Source organism: Maniola hyperantus, chromosome 3, assembly GCF_902806685.2.
Source record: "Maniola hyperantus chromosome 3, iAphHyp1.2, whole genome shotgun sequence".
Taxonomy (NCBI): Eukaryota; Metazoa; Arthropoda; class Insecta; order Lepidoptera; family Nymphalidae; genus Maniola; species Maniola hyperantus.
Window position 1 is genome coordinate 10,968,341 of NC_048538.1, and position 18,477 is coordinate 10,986,817.

Here is an 18,477-nt window from a genome sequence, read left to right on the forward strand (position 1 = left end):
TAGATAGATACCTAATTATTACACCACTGCCCAAAAACAGGAGTGTAATGTTTTCACAGCTCATGATGTGAGTTTCTTTATTCCATCATAACTTCTAAACGCTTGAACGCAAAAACATGACCATGGTATGGTACCATTTAGATACAATTAGTACAATTACATACCTACTTAATGTGATTTTTTTACTTTTTAGTTCATTTTTTGGCAGTGTTTTTTTATTTTTTATTTCGACTTGTTTTCATATCGAATGGAAATGTAGATCTCTGAGAGTGCGCGGTGATGTATAAAACAAAAGCAACGATTTAACAAACTGCTATATTTTAACAACGTATAATTAAAGGTTTGGCCTCTCTCGGATATGCATAAATCATGCGTCTGCCGCGAACTGCCGACCGAAATAGAGAAAAAATTAAAAACATTAAGCGTCTGAGAGATACGGACAGAAAAATAACAATCATTCGGTGTATGTAGCTAGGATGTGTGTTGGTATTGAGCTCAGATTTGTGGGAAAAAATATAGGTATTAGGTACTTAGGGGGAGTCCGGGAGAGTTTAGCAGGTAGGAGACATTAGCCACTGCTCATAGAATCTTTGTGGAACTAGATATTGCGACTTTGCCACACTTCTTAGACTCCATAGGCGCCTCCCACCTCGCTCACGAGATACCGTTACGATCGGCAGTTTGGTTTAGGAGTGAGAAGTAACTATAAATTTTCGTGCCGGTAAGTAAATATTTTAAATTTTCGATATTTGATTTCTGTTTCTTACTGTGAATAGATTCCAGTATATCATTTATATACATCGTAAGTGTAATTATCCTAGTAACATTTACGGCAGACAGCTTTTACTTAAGTGTCATAGTTTTTTTATAAAAATATAATAACTGACAGATTTGTGTGGGGTGGGAGACATTACCCTGGCGTCGGGAGGAGACTTTACCCCGGGTAATCTCGCCCGTTTTTTCTCCGGCAATAATATTTTTGTATTACCTCCAGATGTAACCACGATCGTCCTGCCTTCCTTCATTACCTTCATCATCTACTGTACAACGTGAGTCAGAGCCTTCAACATCAGCATTAGTATTCATGAATTAATCTGCGGCGTCTAGAGCCAATTCACCATCAATTTTGACTGAGGAAAAAATCTGAGCAACCAATTGCAATATTAAGACAATCAGAAGAGGTAGCTTCTATATCTCAAAATCTGGATGTGACAACGGTAGATTCTGATTTACGACATAGACCGAAAATAGTTGTACCACAAATGATTCGTTCAATTCCAAAAGCTGCTCCTTCGTCGTGGTAGACGGCCCAGAAAAACTAAAATTAAAAAAAAAACGCCAGAAAGACTAGACCTAGATGATGATATAGGTAGATGATTATACACCAAAAAATAAGAAAATTAAAATGACTTAAAAAACAAAAAGGTAAAGCAAAGAGAAAAAGACAGTTAAAAGACCATTGAAAAAGACAAGTTTTACAGTCAAGTGACGGTTAGACAGACCCTGACGAAGAACCCAAGGATGAGTAGCTCTGATAGTCCATGGGAGATGAAATTGATAATTCGTTTTGTTTCAGCTGCGGAGAAGAGAAAGTTATGGACATGAGACTTATGACCATAAAATCCGTTGGACTGTCCAAATATGATAAAGACATGATGAGGAGCAGTTTATTTGTATTAATTGCTCCAATTCAAAAAGGAATTCTCATTTACTACAAAATACTATGTGTCATATTTTTATGATTAATTTTTTTTATAGAATTATAATTTGTAATGATTATTTTGCCTATTTTTGTACCCGGGTAAAGGCTCCCCACTTGGGGGGTCAAGTCTCCCGCCCAGGCGGGAGATATTAGCCGAATGTCACTTTGGTAGAAATCGTTAATTACTCATAAACTATTAATGATGTATCAAATTTTATTAAGAGAAAATATAGCTAAATAGTGCAGCTTAAGATACAATTTATAGAAAATAGCGATTTTTAAGTATATAAAGATTTATGAGCATTTTAGTGGAAGGCGGGTATACTCTCCCGGACTCCCCCTAGGTATAAATATTTATCAATTTTTGAATTAAGTAATTAGGGCAGATAAGTACGTAGGACACTCCAACTACGAAAAATCAGTTCAGTCGTTAAATATTATATCTAATTATTATTATAGACCTACTTAGGTAACTTTAAGTATTTTGATTTTAAAACTAAAATTAGATTTTTCAATTTATAGCAGTGAACCTGCAAAGGCACCACTAATTTTTGGATTTTTCATAAGTAGGTATAATGTCAAACTTGGTACCGTTTACATTATAGGTAGCTAAGCCACATATTGTGGCTAAGCTTTCGTGTCACTCGGGCGGCGCTAAGAAATCTTATAAGCTCATAAGTCACATCGGGTGGGGCGGGGTGTGCCGCGCGGCGGAGGCTGCGCCGGGGCCGGCCGGGGTGCGCGCGCGCCGCTGGCCGGGTCGGGGGGAGAGGTGACAACCACTCGTTACGTGTAGCCCAAGCCAGTTATTAAAAACGTCTCGACGCGAGCGGTGTGCCGCCCTGTAATTATCCAGTTGAAAGTTCTTACGCTACGTTGTCAACACCGGAAATGCAATACGTGGATCCGCCCGCTCAACAGGTCCGTCCGCCCGCCCACGCCTACTATTATAATATTTTGATGCTTTAACAACTTGTTTGTTTACCTATGTATAACAAAACAGATCTACTATACTTAGTTTCAGTTTTAACGAAAGTGATAGTGTTTTATAGTTTTTTGTTTAGTTTTATAAAACCGTTAATTTAACTTCTTGTAAAAGTCAAATCAAAGTGCAGACAATAATAATTAGTTTTTAACCGACTTCTCTTTTGTCATTACAGATGATGAATGTGATGAGTGGTTACGGTTGTGGCTACGGACGCAGTGACGCGCTGTCGCCAGCGTCGGACTTGTCATCATGCAGCAGTGCCTCCTCGGGTGCTTGGTGCGGCACCACATGGCGAGAGATCCCACGTTATCCACAATACACACCGTATTGGCCACCGACCACCGCCGCCACCACAGAAGATGCCCGCGAGTTACAGCGACGTTGTGCAAAGTGTCGTTGCCCTAACTGCCTAACTGAAGCAGCAGGTTTTGGACCTAACTATGGAAAAGATGGTGCAAAACGTGAACACGTGTGTCACGTCCCCGGATGCGGCAAAGTTTACGGAAAAACGTCACATTTAAAGGCCCATCTCCGTTGGCACACCGGCGAGCGCCCCTTCGTATGTAATTGGCTATTTTGCGGAAAACGATTCACCCGCTCCGACGAATTACAGCGACACCTTCGCACTCATACCGGTGAAAAGCGATTTGCGTGTCAACAATGCACAAAACGTTTTATGCGCTCCGACCATCTCGCGAAACATGTGAAAACTCACGCCAACGTGACGAGGAAGTCGAAAAAATCTAAAGAAGATGAAAAAGCTGAATCCCCAAAATCTTGTGATGAAAAAATTGAGCAAAAGCAAACTTCAAACGAATTGGGCATTCAGTCTCCTGTTTCTATCGGAAGTTCTAGTTATGGGACGGTGCCAGCAGCGAGTACAGCGTCTAAGCAAATGCTCAATTATGCTACAGTTGCACCTCCAGTGATGCACGGTGCTCCAGTTAGCTATAATAGTAGTGGTGTGTTTGGAAATGGCAGCGTTATGTATGGAAGCGGATGGTGCCCTGAGGTGCGTCAGGAATCGTTTTACGCTCGTCCGCCTGCGAGAGACCCAAGATTCTATCAACAATACACCTCACCACTCACGGCATATCAGTGTGGCTCCAAGGATAACTACACTATGTTCCAAGGACATTATAATTTACAACCACCGGTCGCTATCGGACAGTAAATCAGAAAATTGTGTGTGCATGTGCCTTAAAGTCTAACATAAAACAACTAAAATATGTGAATAGTAGGTAAATACCAATTCGTCAATATTAAGTAGGTATATAAGTGTTAATTTTAAGTTACCAGAAATGAAAATGTGATGTGCCTTGACAGATGTATAATATTTTTACTCTTTTAATAAAAGTTTTACAATCGATGTTTTGCGTTCTTTTATTATATCTCTTCAAGCACGTAGTAAGTAAATTTAGGAGAACCTCCAATATTGTAGAAATATAATATACCTACTTATAGCTAATTCATAGTCAATTAACTAGAATACCAGAATAGCTCCTAGATTTTGTGGAAATCTAAGTTAGTAGGAGACTTATTAAATTAAACTATGAATAGCAAAAATCTGTTGACACTTAATTTCAAGCCAAAAAATCAATTTCCACTTGGCATACAAATATAATTTGTGCATTGACAGGTTTACAATCTCTACATGGAAACGAATGAGTTGAGCGAGAACAAGAATTTAAAAACTGTAATTTAAGGCTTATTGTGACTATTACTTGAAATAATATTGCTTTTCTCATTACACATGCATTCAATTTAAGAGATAATTTATATATAAAGCTGTCCTTAATAATAAACCGATGAAAATGGTAATAATTTTGTCATAACTTGCACGCTCTACAATTACGCTACGAAGTGCTACGAAAAAACGTAGCTGCGGTGATAGCTACATCTAATGAGGTTTTGATTTGGAAGAAACTTAATGACGTGAGCTTGGTGAGGTTAATAATTTATGTAGGTGATGGAAAAATGTCTCGTAGCAGTTGATATTACGTCATACGTTTAGCGTACCTATTTAAATTAAAAAAAGAGACACCTTCTAATATAATTTTAGCCCATAGCTAGGCTGCAAAGATGACAAACATTATAGTCATATTTTACTATCACAATTGCCGGGCTTTGTAACTAACTCTATTTCAGAATGTTAAAAAGCGGTGATAGGTTGTCTGGGTCTGGGTTTCGACTTAACATAACTTTTCGAAGTTCAAAGAACAGTGAAGTAAAGCATCATAAGGAAACTGTATTCCAAAGAGTGCTTCATAATGTTTCCAAAAGTGTATGAAGTGTCAATCCACAGTTGACCAGTGCAGCGTGGTGAACCTAGGCCTTACCCAAACTCTTCTTATTCTGAGAGAAGATCCGCAATCAGTAGTGGGCCGGCGCTGAGTTCTGATGATGATGATGATTTCAGAATGTAAATATTGGTTTTAATATTTTCATCAGATTTTCATACTTCGGTGATTTGTTATCGCCGCTCGTCGCGAGATGTCGCTAGGCTCCTGTCGACAGGATTAGGTCGCGTCCACGACGGCAGTGCGCGGCCAAGGCGTAATTGCAGACGGCTATTATCTGGGCGGCGCGCTCGGCGCGCATGGCGGCCGCGGTGCGAGCGGGATGCACTCGATAATACGTAAAACAAAACGAGGGAGTAATGATGGTAAAAAACGAGCACGCAAATTATAGTGAGAAATGAGGCAGCCGGTAGCGGTGGGGGCTCGTGGGACGGTGGGGGCCGGCGTGCGGCAGTCGCGATCGCTCGGCGTACGCAGACCGCCCGCGCCGCCTGCGCCGCGCCTCGGAGTGCTGTGAGTGAGTGACATGCGCCTGCTCCTCGGCCCTCAGCCAGCGCCATGAGCGGCAAGGGCTCCTCCTCGCCGGACCTGCTCATGAATGTGAGTCCAGCGGCGATGCCCACGACACTCACACCCACACGACCTTGACACACAATGCTGATAACAACCTGGCTTAGCTTTTGAGCCTCGCCAGCTCACTAAGTCATGCCTTACACTGGAATTCATAGTCAAGATAGGGGCTTCTTTAGAGGACGATTCAAACGACTTGTGTCATATTCAACTTTTATGCAATGCAAAGGTTGTGTATGGCACATGTTGTGTGAATCGTCCTCTAAAGAAGCCTCTATCTTGACTACGAATTCCGCTATTAAGTATAGTTTTATTAGGTTTGATAATCTTACCTATAAGACGAAGAAATTGTGCACACAAACAAATGTAGTCAGCTCATAATTTCCATATCAGTGGTGTTGCCACTCGCCACACTTATTATGAACTAGCTGACACCCGCGACCTCGTCCACGTGGATTCAGGTATTTCAATCCATTGAGAACTCTGATTTTCCGGCATAAAAAGTAGTCTATGTCAATCTTCATCTCTTATGCAAAAAATCACGCCAATGAATTGTTCCTTTGAGGACAATAGTGATTTCAATTATAATATAGGTACTTAGATACTTAAATAAATAATAACTCAACTTTAACAGCTGCTAGACATACTAATAACACGATGGCCTTAATGCCGTGATTTCACGGTCAAAATCAATTTTGATTTTTGGATGAAATCTCAGTCAAAATAAGTAGGCGAGTTTATAAAACGGACCGTTAGTCACAGAGCCCCCCGGTATTGTCGATTTAGCACGCACCATAAGCGAAGCCGAAGCCGGTCCCTCGAGCCCTAACCTCTATTACTATTCATGGGCCCTCCCGGGTCGAGTGGTCCCGACGGAGTCGTCGTGCTGAAACATTTGAACCTTACGTATATGTATTTGGGAGATTTCTTCATGATTTTACTTTTTATGGGATAAACATAGGGCATGACCAAAAGGTTAAGCAGATTTAGAAAGGGCAATCTTAACAGTTAGGTAGGCATACAGGCTATAGACTCTATAAAACAAGAAATACATGTTAAAAAACCGTCAACCGTTCTCTGTGCCATTGGCTTTTGATTCTTTTTTTTTTACTCTGGGATGTTTTTTTAACTGCATAGTTTTTTTTTACAAAACAATTTTTTTTTAAGTCAGGGCACTACCATTTCATATTTATTATAGATCTAGGTTTATTTTACGATTTTTCATATTATTGGAACACCAACCTACCTAATTTAAACCTACACCTCTTAAATGACTAGGTACCACTGATGAAATATCTTAAGATCCACTCAGTTAGTTATTTATTGTAACGACCATCCCATTAACATTTCCCGTGAAATCGAGAAATGAGAAAACGTTCTGGAACCGGCATTAGTTTATTTATCAAGCGATGTTTGTGACGTAAATGTTATTGTTATTATCTAAGAATTGCCCATTAAAGTTTGTTCCAAACATTACCGACACCTCGTAAAAACTACCGAAATGTTAATTCAATTAAACGAAGTCAAATAAATAAAGGTCGATGGAGTGTTCGGGCCCGTGTCCAATTCTTAATGACACATAGAGCCTTCATCCATTTTCTACTCAATTTCCTTTTCATATTAGTTTAATCTAAAAGCAGGACTACTGGCGCCAAAAATTATGCGGCGACGGCCGTGTCGGCCGCTCCTAATCTGTTTAGTATTGTAGAACGCTCGGCCCCTTTGTGCGGTGGAAAAAGGAAGAAATTTATGCGTTTCGGCGTTGTGTGAGTTTTTTGTGGGAATGTAATTAATAATTCGGCGGCAAAACTAACAGTGTTTTCGTTGTAGCGTCGACCGCGTGATTGATGTGCGACGGACGGACAATTAGATCATGAAACGGGCTTAATATACTTTGTCTTTTACTTAACGATTCGTTCGGGTATTTTACTAATCGATTCGTATTTTATTTGTGATGGGATAGTCGCGGCTGTGTAGCTTAATTTGTAATTGTAACAACCTTTAGTAGTGGCAGCCGGAGGGACGTGGTGTATTACCTATAGTTCGCGACAGGTCGAGATGGCAATCGGTGTATGAGGCGGGGGAACACCCCGCACACCCGCACGTCACCCATGCTATCCCACACCAGATTAGTGCGGGGGCTGTGCGGGTGTGCGGGGCATCCCCACTCCGATTGCATTCTCAACCTGTCTCGTACCTACTAAGTAGGTATAGATACTACCTACTAATTTTGACAAATCTACCACTACCACTATCTAGTTCTTACTGATACTCTTTTCGTTACTAAATAGGTAATCACCATCAAACCTAATCTATCTTCTATCGATTCCGAACGACTGCATCAAATTTAGAACCTCAATAGCTCAACGGTTAAGGAGCGGACTGAATTCCGAAAGGTTGCCGGTTCAAACCGCACCCGTTGCACTATTGTCGTGCCTACTCCTAGCACAAGTTTTTCGCTTAGTTGTAGGGGAAAGGGGAATATGAGTCATAATTAACACGGCTAATATTCTTTAAAAAAAAATTGATACCTAATTCCTTTTCTTGTGTTTGTTTTTGTCAGGACAAGGTTTGTATAAAAGATTTTTTGGAAAATCCACGGCAAAAGACAGCTTCTGACGGGACGCGGACGAAGTCGCGGGCAACAGCTATTTAATAAAATAATAATACCTAGTTTAGTACCTAGCACATCTGGGATAGAAACGTTTCTAATCATATCTAAGTATAGGTATGTATTATAATCATATACATATATTTGAAAACTAATACCTACGTTACGAAATAACTTGTAGACTGTAGTAATAAAAATTAAGGGAAGGCGTTGTCTGCTAATCCACACAACCTAACCCTTCTATCTGCAAAAAGAAATTTGATCGAAATAGAAAAGGTGGATAACCTATCTAATGATAAGTAATTATCTCATATACATACTCAGGTTTAAGTATAATTAATTATATTCTCCCATGCAGCATTGACGTTGCTCTAGGTACATGATAATAGTATTAAGATAAATGTTGAAGATTGCAAACTTTACTTCAGCGTGTAGATAAGTGTGTACTTAGTGTACTTGCATACTGTCACTTGAAAATCCTTAATTAAGCTTAGAAAAGTTGTTTTTATCTTAATAAGATGGTAGCTTGAAACGCGACACGGTCGTTATTGACAGCGGCAATAGATCGATATCCTTCAACAATTATTTAGATAGCAGGATACAGGCAATTGAAGCGAGTCCAGTTGCCTCATATGGAATACCGTTGGCTCGACCACTCGGCAGTAGCGCGGCAACATTTTAATTGACCACGCGATGTTGTGCCGCGTCTCGTCCGACTTTTTCTCCTCAAATTGCTCTAAAGTGCTTAATGAGCGATGCGTGCAATCGCCGTTTCCCCGTACGTGAGGTTGCTCTTATTTTACATAAATAGTTCAGCTCGAACTAATGCCGATTCTCGGTACTGTAATTGCGCCTGTGACAGGCTTCCGTCGCCTTCGCAGAGGCCGGTGCTTGTACGCCCGAACGGCTGTACAAGTGTACACGCCAAACGTCTGAGTCGCCAAATTGCAGTTATTTTGCATTAATAGCGTAAACGCTGTGCAGTGCGTGCGCTTGCTGCTTTATATCTATGATATTTATCAATTGTAAATGTTTATCAACAACTATAATATTATTTAATTTTAGCCTGTCGCTTACCTTACCGGATTTTAGAGACTATGGCTTGGCTTTCTATTAGACTAAAACTATGACGTGATTAGAATATAGGTAAGATGGTTATACAAATGCTACGAAATGCAATTTACCAATATCGAATCAGTCACAGATATTGCCATATGATTGATATAACAATAAATACCTAAAGGTAATTTTTATAATTAACTACACATTCCACATGTCCGTTGCATTAATTTGCAGCTATCTCAGATGAGGTTCCAACTTGAAATATTTAAGTGGGCAACCCAGTCACGGCAATTATATCGCCAATAGCTGGCAAGCAATTAATTCACTTATTAAACCTCAGATTATAATGGAGAAAGAGACTGGTTGGCCTATAGATCGTGTCCGAAAAGACCGAAATGCTTATTAAAATGGTGCAATCTAATAATTTGTTTAGGAATATTTTTGCAATCCATTTTTTGTAAATTTGAGAATAATAGGTATACTTAGTACTTATCTTAATATACATAAGGAAGCTTTGTCCGTTAGCATAACGTGCATGAAGATGCATTATTGGTTAAAAAATATGTAATAAGTAAAGTAAATACATACATATACCTACCTAGTTAGTTATACACTGCTTCTATCAATCTGTAATTTTATATTTCCAGGCGATTTTCCGAAGTATATACAAACTAGCGATTTTCTAGCGCGAGGATTTCTTGATTTTCTTTTTCTATCGAAACTCTATTGTACAATGAACAACTGCCGAGTTTCTAGCCGGCTTTACTCAGTAGAACCTATTTTCCAAACCCGTGGTAGTCTTGACATATCATAAGTGGCACAAGTTGCCTACATGAAATAAATAATTTCATTTTTATTTCAAAACGTTACAATTTTTTTATGGATACAAACATGCAAATTGTAATTTACAGACCCATTCATTCATTCATTCCCTTATCCATTGTGTGGTTGTCATTATTAATGTGCCAAATTCAATATGATACTACAAAAGGGTTTATCACTTAAGTATAAAAACAGATTCACATCGCAAAATCAATTTAAGAATAATGTGCTTTCTCGATTACACCATAGAATCTTTTTCATTACCACGAAAGATAAATTAGTTAATGAAACAAAAAGTTCGTTCCGAGATATCATCTTGGTTCCCGGCCAATGGTGGGGAAGGTGGCAGTCATTGGTTATGTCAACCCAAACAGGTTGCGACGTCATGCGAGCGAGGTATCATAATTATATTCCAACTGGTTTCTCGATCGGAACAGATGTAGCTGTCTAAATGGATGCTGGGTTTACTTTATGTTATTGGTTCGCTTGCATGTATAAAATCTATGGTAATTGTATTTTCTCTTTAGATTTACGCTAGCTCCGTACCTAAAGGCGTGATTTGTACCTAAGTACGTACTGTATCTATCTACTTATTTCATACTAGCAGTTGCCCGCGACTTCGTCTGCGTAAAATTTCTGGTTTCTCATGAGATCTGAAATTTTCCCGCTGCAAAAGGCCTCACTTACCTACTCACTCAGTCTCACCTGAAGGCACGGAACCCAGAATACCTAAATGCCAATTTTCATATCTCTAGCTTCAAAAACATAGGATTTTCATATAACTTTTCAACCCCCATATCACCCCCTTAGGGGGAGAATTTAGTTAGATCCTTTCTTATCTGATACCTACCCCCCTAGAAAGAACCTACGTTTCAAATTTCGAGTAAAATACCTAACAATAGTTAAAACTTTTCTATAAAACTTTTCCCCCCTATTTTATCACCCTTATAAGGGGGGAATTTCCCAAATTGACTTATACAGATCTAGTGTAGGTACTACACAAGATTCTACCAACCTACTTGAAGTAGGTATAACCGTACCTACTACCTACTAATTATATATAGTTATGTATAGGTAGGTTTTAATGAGACAAAGTTAAACGGGCACTGAAACATGGAAACCATACCCACTGTGGACACAAACGAAATTAATAGTATAGGTAGGTATTATATTCAAATACGGCTTTGATCGACCCTGACATAGGTCGCGTTGTTGTGGCTCATGGGAATCACGAAAAAATTGAACTTATTAATAAATAAAAATTGTACTTATCATGAAAGAAAAACTTTTCAATGTTTAATAACGTTTCCCCCATCGAGTTTCATTCAAATATTTATATATATACAACTAACAATATTATCTTTGATTTAAAACTATTTTTTAATAGAAAATATTGCAATAAAGCCTTAAGCTAGCCTACTAACTACTATGGTTCATGTCCGCAACTTTTTATTACCTTTAAAAATATATCTATCATTGAATTTAACGATTAGTCAGACTGAATGACTGCGGATATTACCTAGATACCTACTATAATAATTTGGTATCTATTAAACGATATAACCTAAATAATAATCATTACTTAGCATGAAACGAATTTAAGCTTGTAAGTATAATAAAGTTAAACTCTACTATTACCTAGTACAAAACTGTAATAGTAATATCCGCTAACCGCTACCATATTATGATATTAGACTGCATCATCAACTTATTACCATGTGAGATTGCAGTCAAGGGATAATTTGTACTTATCTGAATAAAAAAAACCGACCAAGTGCGAGTCAGGCTCGCGCAATGAGGGTTCCGTACTACAGTCGTATTTTTTCGACATTTTGCACGATAACTCAAAAACTATGATGCATAAAAATAAATAAAAATCTGTTTTAGAATGTACAGGTGAAGACCTTTCATATGATACCCCACTTGATATAGTCACTCACTTCGAAAGTTGAAAATACTAATTTATTAGTTCATGACCACAATTTTTTTTTGTGTGATCTAACCCTAAATTCACGGTTTTCAGATTTTTCGCCAAATGTCAGCTATAAGATCTACCTACCTGCCAAATTTCATGATTCTAGGTCAACGGGAAGTACCCTGTAGGTTTCTTGACAGACAGACAGACAGACAGACAACAAAGTGATCCTATAAGGGTTCCGTTTTTCCATTTGAGGTACGGAACCCTTAAAATTGTAGCTATACCTACCTAAGAAAAATATCTACGCAAGTACCTACCTAAATTTTCCGTCGTAACTAATGTTAAATGCGCGAGCAGATAAAAAAGATGTTTCCTACCCTTTAGAGTGTTTCATTTCCGGGACAAGTCGCTTTGTCGTCGGGAATATTTTATTTTCCCGGATAAATGGGGACATTTCCATAAAACGGCAGTTTGCTTTTTGTGAAGTTTTGTGTCTGTCAGTGTTGTCACGTGGCGTTGTCGAGGTTAATGGAAAGTTTTGACTCACTTGTAGACTTTGAGTTATGGCTCCGACTTTCTTTAGGGTCTTTACACATGGGCGACTTTTTGTTGCACACTTACAAATATCGCCTTAGTATGGTTAAGTGATTACTTTCTAAGGTAATCACTTAACCATAATAAGGCGTAATGTGGTCTAACATAAAAACCTATTAACAGATTATAAAACTTTAAAAATAATCTTCAAAGCAATAATTTTAAATTGGCGTGATTTGAATATGTATCTTGATCTTCTATAATACTTCATAAAATAAAAATAAAATAAAAATCTTTTTTATTCAAATAAACTATTACAAGTACTTTCGAATAGTCGGATGCATCTACCACTGGTTCGGAATGCCTTTCCTACCGAGAAGAACCAGCAAGAAACTCGGCGGTTGTTATACTGCTTGTATAGTCAGGTTGAGATGGCAATCGGGGAGGGAACGCCCCGCACAGCCCCCGCGCTTACTCAGTGCGGGCGAGCGCAGTTGACGTGCAGGTGTGTGGGGCATCCCCCCAACTCATATCGCAATTGCCATCTCGACCTGTTGCGGACTAGGTATACCTGCTCTGTTCTTTATTATAATAGTAAATAATAAAATAGTGATTCCAGAAATAAAATAAACAAATGGGATCCGTAAAATAGAGGTTATGTAGGTCCATAATAATAGTACGATATCGTTTTAGCAGTCGGATCTACAGAACATGTATTTTCTCACCCCGAATGTTTCCACATCATTGATATTGCAAACTAGCGTCCGTATTCCGTAGGTACCTACTACCTAAAGTAGATATGAATATTTTGACTGTTTTCAATTCGAATATAGATAATTCGATGAAACTTGTATGCTGCGTACCTACCTAACTCTTTGCGTAATTGGTAAATATAACAGACTTAAATTATACCTACTCGGGATCTGAGATCACAAATCAGAAGTATTCATTTTCTGAAATTTTCTGGCAAGTGATGATAAAGTGATTTATTGTGATTATAATGAAGAATAAATTTAACTGTAAAAGTACATATTCAATCAGAAAGTTTACAAAATTACCGATGAGCTGTTAATAATTTATGTTTGCCAAAAATAAATCTTTGGCTACCTCTCGCTAAAAAGTTGTCATCATACGAGTCGCATGAAGCCGCTGGCATCTGGACACAAACGACACAAAAAGCAATGTCAACCAGCATTGAATGACCATTGGTTAAGGCGACGACGATGTTGCAACACATCACTTTGATTAAATTTCGTACTTAACACTTGCATTTTGTGTAGGTAGAGTAAATATTTAGTATATTGAGTGGAATTTTTGAAAATCCGTTACGGTGGAATAATTCCAAAAATCTTGAAACACGTCCCACCATTGACTTATATATTACTTCGTATGGACAGGGTCATTGAACAAACAAAATGGCACCGACTCATTGGTGCTAATAGCACCAATGCAACCTCAGTGACGTCTGGATATCAAACGGGTCGTTCATTAGTATCTATATAAGAGGAGGCGCTGATTTATTTGGTTCCAAAACCGTGAAAAATTTTGTTCGCTTGGGCATATCTTGTCATTTATATCGATGCGTCCCACTTTCATTTTTGCCCGAAAGCCCATACACCAATTTTCATAGATAGGTAATTTATAGGTCTATGGATAGGTTTAAGTACCTACTTGAAAAATGTCGAATTTTCATCCACACTTTCATCCCTTATTGAATCCCCTTAGGGTGGATTTTTAGAAAAATCCTGTATTGGTGGGCGCCTACAATACTGGGGCGTGTTCTGTGAAAATTTCAAGCTCTAACCCCAGCGGTTTAGGCTGTGCGTTGATAGATTAGTCAGTCAGTCAATCAGTCAGTCAAGACTAGTATTTTTATAGTATAGTAGATTGGCGAGAAGTCGCCATCAGTGAGGCCCTCTCGCCACTCTGCTCACGCGCCGCGCCCCAAGCGCGACGATTATAATTTCGTCTTCGAGCGCGATCAACATTAAAATGAACCTCCATAAATTTATTAGACATAGTGTCGGCCGACTCGCCTCGGGCTCGCATTATATAAAATATGTCATGAATCAACCATTACCATACTGAGAATATTCCACTTGCACTATCCAGGTATACTATACCTACACACAATATCTATGTCAAGATTTCATGAGATTTGAATTTGAATAAACGTGACTTGCTTCACGCTTATTGATAAAAATATGACGGAAAAATAGCTGGAAATACACTTGATTGGGATATATGCTCAAAGTAGGTAATTTGGTAATCACACCTCTGTTATAGTATAATGTTGCCTACAGCGATTGCTCGTAGTTTTCAAATTAATTCTAGGATATAATAAAGGCAAGGTAGCTTTATAGTAGATTAGCAAGGTAGATTTAGCATTGCGGTGTCTCAGATGCGATGTTGTGTACACACCGAGAAGAGGTATGGGTTTAAAAAAACTCCCAATATCCCTTCCAAGTTAGATTACTTCCATCTTCAACTGCATCATCGGGTGAAATCACAGTCAGGGACTAACTTGTAACGGAATAAAAAAGCAAAAGCCTCCCCTTACAAGCTAATTCAATGTCCATTTTACTAGCATTTGATCTGACGCCTGAAGTAATCGTCCCGTAAGGCCTTGATCCTAAACAGAGATAGGAATCGCGCTCAGCCACGAGTTATAAAATGTAAATTTATTGCACGATATTTTACATAAATTCAAATTGATCGCTATATATCGACGGGCTTACATTACATCACGTAATTATGCGGCGTACAATTATTATAATTTTCGTATAATCGCTTTCATAAGGACGCGCGAAAAAACAATTTTATAGCGTATTCACGTTGATTTATGGACGTTGTTTAAGATTAATGCCGAAATTATGTGAAGATTTAGTAACCTATTCCATCCTCTGAGTAAAGATAGAATATTGATCAGATATTTGTAATGTTGAATAATTAAAATATTTTATTCCTAATATTACCTAGTAAAATATAGATTTTTTTGTATATATACTTAGGTACCTTTACGTATGACCTCGAAGTCGAATAGACAAAATATTTCTAGACTTAAACACAAAAACAGTTCCAATTAATTTGACTTTCCAATTTACACATCTATGACTTTGTATACCGATTAGAAAAAGAATTCCGTGACAGAGCCGATTATCACGGATATAAGTGTCGACCAGAATCTCTTAAAAAATATTGAAGTGTGAATCCGGAGTTAGCAGCGCTGTACTCTGTGAGTATCCTATGTACATACTGTGATGAATATTGTGGTGGATTATTAATATTCACCACAGAGTAAGTACTATGTATATGGGATGTTCGCGGAGTAGGTAGGTACCTACAGTGTTGCTAAATTTAGAATTTCATTTCATGAGATTCTGGTCTACCTATAAGATTCCAAAGCTTTATAAACTCGTAGATGAAATTTACTGTGAAGAGGAATATAATTTGCGAATTTACTTGGTGTTAATAGCTACCTAGGTAAATGAGCTATGTAATATTTATGTTTGATGTTCTTTTAAACGATTGTTAGAGCAAGTGCTGCTCAATTAAACAATGAATTTAAATTAATAATCGTAATTTAATGTAGGTAAGTAACTTTAATTTTTTGAACTCGTGAAAAGATCATTAATTTCTAAGTTTGATAATTATATGTTGAGCATCTGCGTCCACGCGGTCACGGCATCCTTGCTCTCCTCGCATCTAATCAACGGCGATTCATCTAACGAAACGGAGAAATTAATAACAGACTAGCTTCCCAAATCTTACTGCTTCGTGATTTTAATTACAACCTGCACATTGTGATTTATTGAACACTTGTATTAGGTATGCCTTTGATTTATAAACTTGTATAGAACGATGAAGGAATCCATTATCGTCTATTACTTTTGAAAGATAAAAGCTATCATTTCAATGAAAGTTGAAAGAAATTAGAGATGTTTTTGAAAAAATATAGCTAGAGCGTTTAGCGTAAAAACTGTTAATCTGTTTTAAAAGTCAAAGAATCGTTTATGTAGTAGAAGCTATTAATTATGTTGACTTGCGATTAAAGTCCTAAGATTTTCACCAGTATCGCCCACTACGCGTGAAAATGAACACCTTTTCCTCCATAAGTGCTTGTAATTAAATCTAGCGCTATAATTATGTCCTTTGCTCCATTTATTCGGTGGTATTATAGTTTCTGATTATAGACTACTTGGGTATTTAAAATTCAGATTGTGGCCGGTAATAAGTGGACGTGGAAGTTCGTTCGGGAAAGTGGAAAATTTAATTGACACGAAGTTTTAAATTTCTAATCCAATAGCACCTCAAATAGGCTTCAGTGGGACATGTTAGGAATTTAATTAAGGGAAATGTCCCAATACTCGTCGGTTTCTCAATTTAGGTGACTTTGCAGCGTTGCCACGTTGCTGTTAGTGAATTTAGAACAAAACAAATTACATGACAAGAAAGCAGATATTATAATGTATTTATTAAATATAATTTTGGAATTAATAAGTTTCATTAATGTTATTAAATAATTAAAAAATACAAAAATGAGTGATTTGTACCAGTATCCGTCAGATTTGTCCTAATTATCGTCAATGCGTCCCAGAACTCGTCAATTTTTAACAATAATTTAAACTCTATTGCCGTAGACATAAGGTTTATTTTAATTTCATTTTCAAGTTGTGATTTTTTTTTACATCGCCACTCGAGCTAAGAAAATGTGTAAAATATAAATTTAACTAGTCGTTTTAAATGAAAAACAATTGGATTCTGGGCTTTCAAGCCATGGCGGGCAATCCCCGCCTCGTCCTTGGCCGTTTACGTTGTCTATGATATATCATCATCATCAACCGATAGACGTCCACTGCTGGACATAAGTCTTTTGTAGGGACTTCCACACGCCACGGTCTTGCGCCACTTGAACCCAGCGGCTCTCTGCGACTCGTTTGATATCGTCCGTCCACGTAGTGGGGGGTCCACCTACGAGTATTAGGTAGCATTACCTACTATATTGTTCAAGTTGTTTTTAGATATTGTTCAAATAGGGATGATGACTACTAGTCAAATAGACATCTTTTTAAAATTGTTTTTCTGTTGCTTGTTATATTTTAATATTTATATTCGTGAACCCCAAATTTTCTCGCTCTCTCATTTGAAACTCCACTCAATTCGATAGCAAAAAATACCGAAAGGGCTTCAGGACCTGGATCACATCCACACGCTGCGGCAGGTTATACAGAAGACTGAAGAATATAATCGGCCACTTTGTTTAATGTTTTTTATGAAAAAGCCTTAGATTCCTTGGCAACATAGGCTGTATTGAGATCGCCATAGAGGTGCCAAATCGACTACTGGCATATTCAAGTGCTGAAGTGCTTGTACGAAAACCGCCACGATGTCAGTCCGCATTGAGGACCAGGCAAGGAGTCGTAACCCCCCCGAAGCCCTTTACCGCTGCTTTAGAAGACTGTTTTAAGTTTCAGGATTGGAACGGTCTTGGCATTAACACTAATGGCGAGTACATCACTCACCTTTGATTTGCCGATGACAATGTATAGTCGTTATTGCAGAGACTCTGGAAGACCTTAATGCAATGCTCAATGACAGCAGAGCTTCAGAACAGGTGGGCCTAGAAATGGACATGAGTAAGACAAAAATCATGACTAAGGCTCATGTCCTGCCCCACCCAGTAATCATTAAGAGCTCTGCACTCGACATTGTAGACGAGTAGGTATGTATACCTGTTGACATATGGTTCTGAGACATGATTGCTAACTATGAACTTAATAAAAAAGCTCAGAGTCTCTCCATCGCCCAGACCCAATTGCAAAGATCGTGCAATTGGGTCGAGATATCGACAAATAAAATTTATAAACTAATCGTGGAATGTAGCCGTTATCTACATAATAATATGTCGTTAAACCACGAAATAAGCTTGAAATCATTAAATCACTTGCTTTAACGATGAAAGTCGTGGTC

General features: G+C 38.1%; 2 protein-coding genes across 3 annotated transcripts in view; both read left to right on the forward strand.

Moving 5' to 3' along the window:
- The first annotated feature begins 2,529 nt into the window (after window positions 1-2,529).
- LOC117996143 (transcription factor Sp5-like) lies at window positions 2,530-3,882 on the forward strand. Its single transcript, XM_034984143.2, has 2 exons — window positions 2,530-2,623; window positions 2,863-3,882. The coding sequence occupies exons 1-2, from the start codon at window positions 2,594-2,596 to the stop codon at window positions 3,862-3,864; spliced, it is 1,032 nt and encodes a 343-aa protein (XP_034840034.1). The 5' UTR covers window positions 2,530-2,593; the 3' UTR covers window positions 3,865-3,882.
- A 1,306-nt stretch (window positions 3,883-5,188) lies between these two features.
- Sp1 (transcription factor Sp8) overlaps window positions 5,189-18,477 on the forward strand; it is a 117,917-nt gene continuing 104,628 nt past the window's right edge. The window contains exon 1 of one of the 2 annotated variants that reach the window (XM_069509344.1): window positions 5,189-5,590. In XM_069509344.1, the coding sequence (XP_069365445.1) occupies window positions 5,549-5,590 (42 nt within the window). In that variant the 5' untranslated portion in view covers window positions 5,189-5,548. The remainder of the gene's footprint in view (window positions 5,591-18,477) is intronic. The other variant, XM_069509346.1, reaches the window with a different exon arrangement.